Here is a 12,225-nt window from a genome sequence, read left to right on the forward strand (position 1 = left end):
TTATCTTTCCTTGGGCGTAAGGTCTACTGCAGCCTTCTACATGTAGCTAGAGCTTACAGAAGAAGAGGAACAGAGCAAAATGTTTTCCTTTTTCCAGTGAACATTGTAAGTGTATGCTGAAAACATAAAGATCTGGGACTTCAATAAAGTCATAGAATCATGGAATTGAATCATAGAATCAGTCAGGTTGGAAAAGGCCTTCGAGATCATTGAGTCCAGCCACAACCTAACCATACAACTCTAACTAGCAGCCCTCTGCTAAATCATGTCCCTGAGCACCACATCCAAGCAGTTTTTAAACACAGGGATGGTGACTCAAACACCTCCCTAGGGATCCTATTCCAATGCATAACAACCCTTTCAGTAAAGAAGTTTTTCCTGATATCCAACCTAAACTTGCCCTGTTGCAACTTAAGGCCATTTCCCCTTGTCCTGTCACCGGTGAGAAGAGACCAGTCACTCCTATATTTTAAGTATATTTTAAGTATGCATTTTGACACCTAAGTATAGAATTCTTATCTGTATATTTTGATAGAGATTTGTGTATTGCAACAGTCATTAATCTAACAAAATTACAAGAATTTAAGTTTCAAAATTGAAGTCTGCCTACAAGCAGACTAACCAAGTATACAAATTTGTTGTCAAAAATTTACTGTTTGTCATGGTTTGAAGAGTTAATAATGTGACACCCCTTCACCTCCTCGGGAAGAAAGAGGGGGAAGGGAAGAGAGAAAAAGCCAATTGAGTAGGAGAAGTAGTTTATTAAGAAGGAATGTGAGATAATACAGAATAATTAATAGAGTAATAAAATGAACCAAAAATAAAACCGGAGAAGAGAAAAAGTCCATCTGAATCTTTATTGACAGGCTCCCTACCCCTTGCCTCCTGGAAAAAGACCAGAGGGCTTTTTTCCCATCACCCAGAATTGGAAATCACATGGATCCTGGGAAATGCTGTGCACCCCAGTGTATCTTCCCCTTGAAGAGTTAAAACTTATGTGAGGCTGCTGAAGATAAATGGAAAACACAGCTCTGCAGGCCAGTGTCTCTATACCCAACAGCCTGTCATGTGATGTTATGATATAGAATACCTATAGAACTAGGACACTGTCAAAATTTTTATTGTAAATGACCATTGAGTAGGCAATTGCAAAAAGAAATTCCATGAAACCTGAGATACGTTTTGTTTAGTCATAACTTTCAGGACAAGTAATATGTACTAATATGTGCTAATTTACAAATACGAGACCCTTGTTAACTTGTGGAGTTCAGTAACTTCGTGGACATTCAGTTTGTTTGTTGTAATTGTAGAAAGTCTGTACATTTTTTTTCGTGAATAAAAGCTGTTATTTCTACAGTGGGAGAAATGTGCTAATGTTATTTTTCTTAAGGAAGTTGTTTGTTCTAATTATGAAAGCTAATTTGGAAAATCTGTTCATTCTCAAACTTGTCAGTTGGATGTGCAACATGAAAGATTTATGTGAGAGGTATGATGATACCTCTCTGAATTTTCCATTTACTTCTAGTCTACTGAATGGTTGTTTTTTTCCTTTTTTTTTTTTTTTTTTTTTTTTTTTGTAAATATGGTCTCATAACAACAGTCTCTTTTTTTTTTTGTTTTTTTTTTTTTTGTCCTTACAGATAGATATTGAAGAATTATGTTTTAAACTTTCCTGTGTTAGCCATGGATGTAGCACTCTCTCCTATGAGAACACAAGATCTGGACCCCACGCCATCTGATGCTTCTCCCATGTTTATAAACATGACTCCTACAGTAGATGGAGATGAGGAAGAGGATGTCATGAAAGAGCTTGATTCTGGACAGCAATATGAGAAGCCACCTCCTCTACACACTGGGGCTGATTGGAAGATTGTTCTTCATTTGCCAGAAATTGAGACATGGCTTCGAATGACATCTGAAAGAGTCAGGGATCTGACTTATTCTGTCCAGCAGGACTCGGATAGCAGACATGTGGATGTGCATCTAGTACAGCTAAAGGTAGGATGAATTCAACATTGCATACTTTTACATGAAGACGGTTTCTTAAGGTCTGCTGCTGATGAAGTAAACAAAAGGCCTTTTCATAATTGCTATATCATATCTGGCAGCTTTTGTTAAAAAATAGACCAATCTCTTTCAGGGAGAAAGAAAGGAGAATCATTTTCAGACTTTTTTTTTTTACAGTACTTATCACTGGATTCAGCAGCCATAACCATGTAAATGAATACTTTCACACTCTAAGAGAAGCAAATAAAGTACTGAAAGAAATTTAATCAGTTATCTTGAAAATACCCAGAAATATTCTCTTTGATTTTAATGAGCTTAAGTCCATAAAACTCTAAAATCTGTTTCCTAATAAGCGTGGCTACTCACTTGAAACTTGAAGTAGTAGGATAGAAGGAGCATAGGTCTAATGCCTGGGCTCTCAGTCACGTGGAGGTTATGTTCAAGGCTGAAATTAGATGGGACTATATACAGAACAGTAAATACATAATTTTTTTAAATCTCTGACTCACAGTAAGCAATAAGAAGTGATAAGATTTGAATAGTCACAGTCAATAAATCAATCTGGTTTTTTTTCAGCAGGAAAATGCATTAGGGAGACTAGACTTGGAAATAAAATAAAATGGAATTTAAAAACCTATGGATTTTTTTTGTTAAATCTTCCTTCCATCAACTCATCAACTGAAATTAAGTCTGTTTAAATAATTACAGCTCTCTTGATCCCGAATTTAATTTTTTTTCAACAATTCAATGAAAATTCAGAACAAAATTCAGACAAATATTCTCTGGAACTTTCGTGCATGTTCATTTGCATGGCTGGGTTTACTGAAGCACACTAAACATGCTTCTGAAGGAAGCAAACAGCCTCCAAAAATAGTAAGCAAATGTTCACTCTTCAGACTGAGCTGTCTTCAGAGCTGTGTATTCTGAGGCCTGTTTGTGCAAACATAGTTTTCCTTCATACTCAGCACAATGGTATTTTATTTATGTTTATTTTTGGACTGAGGCTTTAAGCTGTCTTAAAATACAACTCTGTGTACGAGCATTATCTGTAGAGCAGTTGTACTGTATTCAGTCTTGAGTTCTTTATGATCTATGCTCATGCCATTTTTTCTGAGAAAATTGGGATAGACTTTGCTATTCTTTGAGCCCATGCTGGCCTATGTCTACAACATTCAGTAGATTCTAAGAGAATATGTCTGAAAAGTATTTCTGCAAGCAGATGTTGAGAATCTTGCTGGACTTTATGCTGCACTGATATGAGTTTGATTATGGCCAAATTAATATGGAGCTCAGCTGAAACTGATGAGGCAGGGAGCTTGTGGATGTCATCTGCACACAGCCTCAGGCCAGGTCAGAGTGCAAGCTGACCTGTGCCAGCTGGAAATCAGATTGTTCTGCGCATACTATTTACCCTCATGCATTCCATAAGATGTCTTATTTCCAAATGGAAGTCAGTGAGTTAAGAGCATCCCTTACAGTTTTCTTCTTAGAATTTAAGTAGCGTATTCAACAGTACTTCTTAAAGTACATTCCTAATGGTGGCTTTTTTTTCCATGTTAGCAGTTGCTGTATTACCTAGGGGTTGTTCAGGGCTAGGAAGGGACCTGGTTAATGCAACTGTTGAAAAGGGCAGAAGAATAACATGTAAGAATCTCAATTATGCACCGTTATCTCAACTGTGAGCCAGTGACGGGCGCTAGGACTGAGGCTGTAATAAACAATGCTGTGTACAGAGCTTGGACTCACAGAGAAGCTCTCTTTTTCTATAATCATTTGCATTTTAAGACATTTTTGAAATATTTGACATTATTGTTTTAGTTGTTTATAAAAATTGTTTTCTAAAAAAGATCTGGAATAGCGGTAAAAAGCGCCAACATTTCTTAACAGAGACATTAGGAAAAAAAGTTCTGTAACTTGCTTGCCTTTTAAGCTCTGTACAGGCAAGAAAGAAAGAAATATCTGTAAAATCAAGTGCCATAGAAATGCTTTAGATATATTTCAAATTGTTTATCCTTGTATCCTCTTGCATTACATCATTTAATAATTGCTGATGTTAAGTATTTCTAGGGCTTTAACTAAAAGATTTCCAGAACTTAGAGTCTCAAGTGTGCATGATAAATGGAGCAATATGGTAATCCATGCTTTATTTGGAGGCAAGTAACATGTTCAGGAAGGAGAAAAAGTTATCAACGTGAATATAGTTATCTCACTGCATCTGAGGATAATTGAGATCAATAGCTGCGAGTGCATTGTGAAAAAAGATATTTTCTCCAGGCTGTTTTGTTTGCCATAATTAATATTTTCAGTAAATGGAATAAAAGTAATTATAATGCAGTCATCGGATGAAGTCAGTACAATTACAAAATAATGTTACTGAATTGAACAGTAACATAAGAGTTTTTTTATATGTTAGGTTTATGATCAGCACGATGAGCACAAGCCTTATCCATTCTTCCCATTGTAAATGGCGAAGTACTATAATCTCACATATGCATGAGTATGTAATTAATATATACAAGGGCTTCACTGAAAGTAATGCCTCCTATTTTATTATGTTGACCCATGATGTCAGAGGCAGATGTTGGTGGTATGGAAATACACATTGAGTCTTCCTGACAATATTCCATTACATGTTGTTGTCGAGTGACAGATGGCAGCAGAGGGGCAATCTGACAAAATAGCATCTGACATAAAAGTACATATGAAGGAAAGGTGTGGAATTGAAGTCCTCCACGCAGAATGCCATATAATAATATAAATGCTATAATAATTCTCACTTCTCTCAGGTATACCTTCCAGCTCATCTGTGTCCTTCTGGAAATGATGTGCCCAGGCCAAACACAGAACGCAGTGTCAGGCTTTACTGCTACTGCATAGACTGGACAAAGTGTTTCATATATCTTTCGAACAATGTGCCCCAATTCAGTATTTTCTTTTTTCACAACAGCAGGAGATGATTAATTCATATTCAGCTTGTGATTCCTTGTAATTCCCAAGTTCCTCTATGACACTTTGTAATTTCAGTGTTATCTGTACAACTTCACATGTAGGATTTTGTCTTTGTACTTTCAACTTTTTATATTTTTTTAATTCTCCCCACACCTTAGCTCTAGCGCATCTGTGACTTTTTTGGTTCCAGACTTATAATCTGGTGTGTTCCAGAAGCATCTCCCCTTAGTGCACACATTATTGTCATCTGCGGATTTAACAAACTTTCGTTGACAAAAATGAATGGTATACACACAGGATAAAAGCCTATAATATTATAACTTCTGAATTTTTACACAGTGTCCATATGATATTTTTTCCATTGCTTGTTTTCCTCAGCCAGCAAAGGTGAAATGGCATTTCAGTGCAGCTTCCTATTTGCTTTGGATGTCTCTTCTGTCTGACTGTCAGCAGGCTTGTGGTGATGGGCTGGTTTGATGATCTAGTCCTTAGCAGATTTGTTATTCATTTGTTTTTCCTAAATAATAATAATAATAATAATAACAATAATAATAATAATATATCTCTGTAAATTTCAAGTAATCCCTCTCGTGAAAATTTACTCGGATTCCTGCTGCAGATACATCTGTGCTTGTGATCTTTTTGCAATCAGCAGTTCTGTTTCTTTTTGTGGCTGTTTCCTTGGGAATTTGAGCTTTTCCTGTCTATTTGTTGCATGACTTAGATCTTTATTAGCTGATCCTTTGAAAAAACTTATGTCTCTAACTTTTGCAATGCCTTCTCTCAGAACAAGCCAAGCAGCATGAGTAGGACACTTGTCTTATATCATCCCTTGGGAAATTTCCTGGAAAGCTCAACTTCACATGAGCATTTCAGTATAGTGGATGCGTGACTCATAACTCTCCAGGGTTTGGAGTGCCTTATATTAGCCTTTTGTCTGATCATCACTCTTAACTTGAGCTGTGCTGAGAATCGTTTTCGTCTTTCTGACACATTCGAATGAAGCTGTGGCCAATTGTTACCAAATATTTGTAAAAGAGATTAAGAAAATTGTGGTTTTACTGCAAGCAAATCTAGAAGTCTGCACTCTGTCCTCAGCATCTGCTGATATAGTTTCATGATCCATTTTTCTATTTTATTCTGCATGTTCCTGCTTTTGCAGAAAATTTCTTCTTGAAGTCCTCCTGGCATCTGATTTGTATCCATCTTGCCATTCTTCTGCTTGTTCTGTATATTCTTTAAACATCTCAGGCAAGGTTCTAGTGTTTCATTTCACTGATTATTAGTTTTTACTGATTGCTTAGGAAAAATTCTCATTTTGCTTGCAATGTAATTTTGGATAATCAGATATAAACTTCCGCATGTGAGAAGTTTATTATGGAGCAAAGTACTTCTTCACCATACATATGGTTTGAACTGCATATCTTCTGTTGCCATATAAACAGGCAAGCACATTCTGTGCTATCTTAATGTCTTAGATGTTTACAGGACATTGATCTATTCTTTCCAAACAAAAAGATTTCAGACATTCTCCTTCCAGGATCCCTCACCAACTTCAAACATCTATTTACTGGATCTTCTGCCTTTCCTCCAGATTCCTCACATGATTTTCTTTGGATAGAGGTCAAATGGCATGTAGCCATTTTCCTTTTGCCACCTCTGTTTCCACTTATGGGGCCAGAGAATTTTTAGTTGTTTTTTTTCTTCATACTTAAATCCTTGATAAGAGATGAGTTTAAAGAATTACCAAGATATTGAAAGACATTTGTCTCTTATGCATCTGCAATTAGATACAGTTTATTCCTTTGCTGTAGTTGTTCCATTACAAACATTTAAAAAAATTATAAAATGAGATTGCTATACGAGTATTTCTCTCATACTCTTATATGGAATTTAGTAGGCATTTATTGTGTAAATAATATTAAACTTTGCTGTTTTTATTGAATAAATAGGAAAGGCTGGACCAAAATACTTTTATGAGTACTTTCAACAGATTATCCATATCATTTTATTTTAAAAATCAGAATTTCAAAATTGTTTATAGTGACCTTTTCAATTTCTTGTAATTAGGAATTCTGACCTTTATTGTGTCTTTATTGTGACCCATAAAAGGGCAAAAATGTAATTTGCTTTTATTCTAGTAGTATTGCTGGAATACTTCATCTACCACCTGTCTTTCTCTAACATTAGAAACAGGGCTGGTTCTTCTTCTCACCTTGGTTTGATGCTTCTCAGTGGCCATATTATTCTGATGCTTGTGATAATATGTATTTTTCTTCTGTTGTAGACTTGCCAGAACTGGCAGTAGTCTTAACTGATAAACCACTCTGTTCCTTTATTTTATTCGATATGTCTGCTCTTAAAAAACAAACAAACAAAACAAAAACAAAAAACAAACCCAAACCACTACCATCACTACCAAAAGCACCGAAAAACAACCAAAGAAGAAAAACACTACTCAAACTTACAAAACTTACTATCATTCAGGTATCTATATTTATTACAGAACTTATTTGGACTTAAGCAATGAAAAAATGAGTGCACTTTGATCAAATACTATGCTTGTCTTCCCACTTCTAATTGCTTCAATGTTAAAATATGCTAGTACAAGCTTTAGAAACATGATCTAATGTATTCTGCCCATGCTCACTAGAGGAATATTACAGTAAATATCAAATTTCTGCACAGATGTTACCTATTAGTCTTCTCTGTTCTCCCCACTAATCTCATGCAAACACAAATGTTTACTGGGTGTAATTATATAAATAATTGTAAATATGATGAAAAATGTTGCATGCTAAGCCATTTGTGCAAAATAATCAAAACTTTTCCTGAGAATTATATTTTGTTTTATATTTAATTTATATTATATTCTTTAGTATGTGCCTACATTGTGGGAATTAGACTGCTGATTTGCCAGAAAAAAAAAAAAAAAATATATATATATAAATATTATTTTGAAAGTATAAGTAGGGGTTAGTAATGACAGCTTGTAAAATTAAGTCAGTTACTGTAGCTTTTGAAATTAAGAATGCCAATTTTTATAAACGGTGATTGAAATAATCAATTTAATAAATACATGTATAAAAACAAATAAATATATATAAAAACGTAAGCACACAAAAAGCACCGCCACTTAAATTTTGTTGACGATTTATTTCTTGAGGATTAGTTTGAGATTGTATAAAATTTACAAGGAAGAACATTATTCTCTTTCATAACGTGCATCTATTTATGATCCATGTAGTGAGCTATTATATTCACACTTTTTTTTTTTTTTTTTTTTTTTGCTTTAGTGGAGTTACTGTGGCCTTTACCCACACCCCATGTCAGTGCGAGCTGTGCTGAGCCCTAAGGTTTTCTTAAGAGATGCTCCAAATCTTCTGGAGGCCTTGTTTCCTGCATCTAACAGATAGAACTGGGTGGCAAGTCTGGATAAAAGCCCAGGGGCAGGCTGATGGTGTTGGTGTAATATTATCTTTTCTGGAAAAGGTTGTAAATATTTTTTTTTAACTGGGTTGTTTTATGCTTTCCCAAGTTGTACGCAAGGAAGAACTAGCATTGTTGCATACATACATGCAAAAAAATTGATCTAATTATTTTAATGCCTTCCATGCAACTGTCACTGGTGAGATTGTGTGGAATCAGAGACGGGAGAAGCAGCTTCATTTTTGAACAGGAGCTGAACCATTTACAGCAGAATGAGCAGAAACAGCGAGTAGAATGAGAAATTCATAGCCACCAGTCCCATCCCTAAAATCTTCATGCACCCTGTAGGTGTCTCCCCAGAGGAAGGTATTAGCTTTTATGGAGCCAGAATGGTTTTTTGTTGCGTTTTTTCCTTCTTTTACATGTGTTTCTCTTTGGGAAAAATATATAACACAGAAGGCATAATAGCAGCACTACATTAGATGTCATAGCACCCCAAAACTCTAACAGACCTTTCAGAAGTTCTCACAAAATATAAAAGTTCACTTGATCTACTAGTACATTCTGAGTTCCCTTTCCCATTTTGCACTAACTGCATTTTTCATAATCTACATACTCTAAGAATGTATCTTGCAACTTTCAGTGAATGGTATTACTTTTCTATCTTCATTTGCCCTTACAACTTCATCTGCCCTTATCCATGATTAAATATGTCAGAAAGGACTTAAGCTACTATATATAGTCTTTCCTTTGGGTATTGTCACTTATCTGTTTTGTTCTGATCAGTACATGGGTTTCTGAGCACAAATTGTATATATTTTCAAAAGGCAAGAAAGCAAGTATTCTTTCTATGGAAAAGGTTCTTCAGATTTGATTAGAGTAAATTGTAGGAAGTTGATGATTTTATATTCATGTTCCAATCTGATCAAACTTTCTGAAATATTTTTTCTAATTGTTAGGGGCATGTGCATGCTTAAATATATACGTATATATAGCATGTTTACAATACTGTTAAAGAAATTCAGTGCCCTTACTACCTCAGTATTTGCGTATCCAATTATTCCTCATCCATCTTTTTATTTTCCCCCCAAAATCTTCTGATTTATCTATCCTAAAGTGTTTGATCCTACTGTATTTACAACATCACTTAATCTATCTCTATTTGTAACATCTCTGTGCTTGCATTTTACCACAGGCTGAGTTATTCAATAACCAATCTCTTGTTCTTCATACATATTGAGGGCTATCCTATTCCCAATGTGTCTATTTAGTACAGTGACAGAATAAAAATCTCTGACTTGACAATATCAGTAATATCTTTTGGGAAAGTAAGAATTGTACTCAAGGAGTAATGCTATATTGTAAGTGATGTAAAGTATCTGTATGTCTGGGTATGTTAGAAGTATTGGAATAACTTCTAGAATAATAGCGACAGAATTGATTTTTTTTTAAAAGCTCTTAAACTGTATAGAATGAACAGAATGGCTTATACACCACTTAATCATCTCCTGTGAAAGATATGACTGGAATTTGTTATGATATCCTAGCACTGTCCAGCAGCAAGAAGATAGAATCATCAAATGGAAGTTTGCAAAATCTGAGCCAGCTATGATTAAAATCATAGAGCTGAAATACTAAACTGAATTTTCTTATTTGCTCTTCAACTGTAATTTTGGGGCTTTATTTTTCAAAAGCAAGGATGGCTAGAAAAGTTAAGTCCAGGATTTTAGGCAAATATATAAATTTCACAATCTGTACATTTACACGAATCATCACATCATTAAACTTACAGTAAAAGGAGGAGGGACATTTCCGAGGACGTCTTGTATAGTAGCATCTGAGCTATCTTGTGCTTTGAACACTCCTTTTGCCATTCAGAGTTAAGTAATAAAGATAAAATGACTTGAAATATAAAGTTCAGAAATTTCAAAGAAACAGAAGATTCAATGTAAAGAGAACAACAGCAAAGTAGTGCACCAGAGCAACTGTAGGACTAACTGCTAAGGACTGAAGAATTAAGGCGTTCCTTCAGTGGGGCATACACAGAGGCTAGGAAGTGATCTGAGCCAAATTATTCCTTGTGGAGTTTGAAGAAGCTGGACCCCACCCCTTCCCGTCAAGAAGAGCTGATAGCTGCATTTACTGTGCTTGTGAAAATGTTCATATGGTGATGCTTAGAGATGTAATGAAATCTCTGGAGAAAATATATATTTAGTGAGATCATCAAGAATTATTTCAGGAACTTCCTGAAGTTTTAGTTGTGGCCTGTAGGTCTGTTTTAGTTGAGAGAAAACAGTTTGTTACACACTGATTTTAATTCCACTATCAGATACAGAAACTCTTGTACCTGTTTTTTTCACATCATATCCTGCAGTGGATGCTTTTGACACATTGCATTAAATTAGCAAAAATTACACAGTGTGTAGCCTCATTGGAATTCTTGCATATGAACCACACAAATACTATCTTCTCTGCAAAGAGTAGTCTAAACATCTATGCTGTTTATGAATCTTAGCCAGCAGTTCAGTATAAGGAATCAATGTGGAGTTAAACAGGAAAGCATACAAAGGAAAGGAGCCAATGTCTTTTCACAATATTGCATCTCTGATTGAGTATAGCATTGTTTTCCTTCAAAGGTGAAGAACTCATACTTCTATATTATTTTTCAAACTTCAAGTAGAATAATTAAGAAATGTTGAAAGCATTTTTTTTTACCACACTACAATTGAAGTGAAATACTTTTTCTTTTCATCTGAGTTGTGCAAGGTAGCTCTCCTGACTCGAATCTCTTCCGCATTTTCCTGATCTTACTTATAAATGAAACAATTACTACATCTCTTTCTCAACTCCTCTTTTCTTTCTATTTTTTATTTTTTAATGCTAAGGAATAAATAAAGCATCAAACTTACAATCTGGCTGGAAAGACGCTGATTTCTATTGAAATTTAAATCACTGTTCTGTTCTTTCAGTTGGGACTGATTTATGAATTTTGCACCAGTTTTTAATTGTCAGTTGCATTTTGCTACTGTGTTTTCAAATAATAGCTTTCTGTTATTTTAAAGGTTGCTTAAGAAGTTAATGGGGAATAACTCACTTTATACAGGTATTCTAGAAACAGGTGAAATATCTTTTCCTCTCTTCAAAAGAATACACAGGATTAGTGTGGACCAGTTCATGGGTATTATAGAAGTTGCGAAGCAGTTTCTTTGCATTACTAGATTTATTTTTCAGCCTCCTCTGTTTTCTTGCTTTCTGCTCAGTCTCTTTCTCTCACAATTTTCCTCTTTCAAAGTTCCCATCTGATTCCTGTCCTTTTTCATTTTTTTTCCTGCTTGTCCTTCACTGAAACACATAGCTGAGTCATCAGCTACCATACTGAATTGCCATTTCAAAAAGCAGTTTTCTTTCTTTCCTTGCATGGATCAATGCCATGTCCTGTGCAGAGGGCAGAAACCTGCCAGAACATGTGTTTAAGGAACATTTTCTACAAAGGGAATAAAGCAGGAGAGTGGAGGACAGTGCCATTCTCTGTGCACAGGCCATGTTTCACTCTCGTAGACTTTTGACTCCTATTTCTGTGACCACAGAAATGTAAATAGAAAATTATTTAAGGTCTTTAATACATTAAAAGAAAAAAAATAATTTAGAGCTTAGGACTTGCTTTTGCTTCGGAGTTTCTTGTGAGATTGTGGTGTGTTCCCGCAGCAAATCAGCTGGTCAGCAGTTGGCTGTGCATTCTCATACTGGCCTGTGTTACTAGAATCCAGTCTTGCTGATTTTAATGGAGTTTTTAAGCTTTATTTTGCGTCTTGCCTTATTAGGGACTAAGGTTCATTTGTT

The 12,225-nt window shown here is 35.2% G+C and overlaps 1 protein-coding gene across 2 annotated transcripts in view; it reads left to right on the forward strand.

Annotated features, from left to right (window-relative positions):
- Window positions 1–12,225, forward strand: part of AKAP6 (A-kinase anchoring protein 6) — a 276,451-nt gene that overhangs the window by 55,855 nt on the left and 208,371 nt on the right. For both annotated transcript variants that reach the window (XM_048949915.1, XM_048949916.1), the window contains one exon: window positions 1,641–1,998. In XM_048949915.1, coding sequence (XP_048805872.1) covers window positions 1,684–1,998 — 315 coding nt within the window. In that variant the 5' untranslated portion in view covers window positions 1,641–1,683. The remainder of the gene's footprint in view (window positions 1–1,640; window positions 1,999–12,225) is intronic.

The sequence above is a fragment of the Lagopus muta genome, chromosome 6 (genome assembly GCF_023343835.1).
Source record: "Lagopus muta isolate bLagMut1 chromosome 6, bLagMut1 primary, whole genome shotgun sequence".
NCBI lineage: Eukaryota > Metazoa > Chordata > Aves > Galliformes > Phasianidae > Lagopus > Lagopus muta.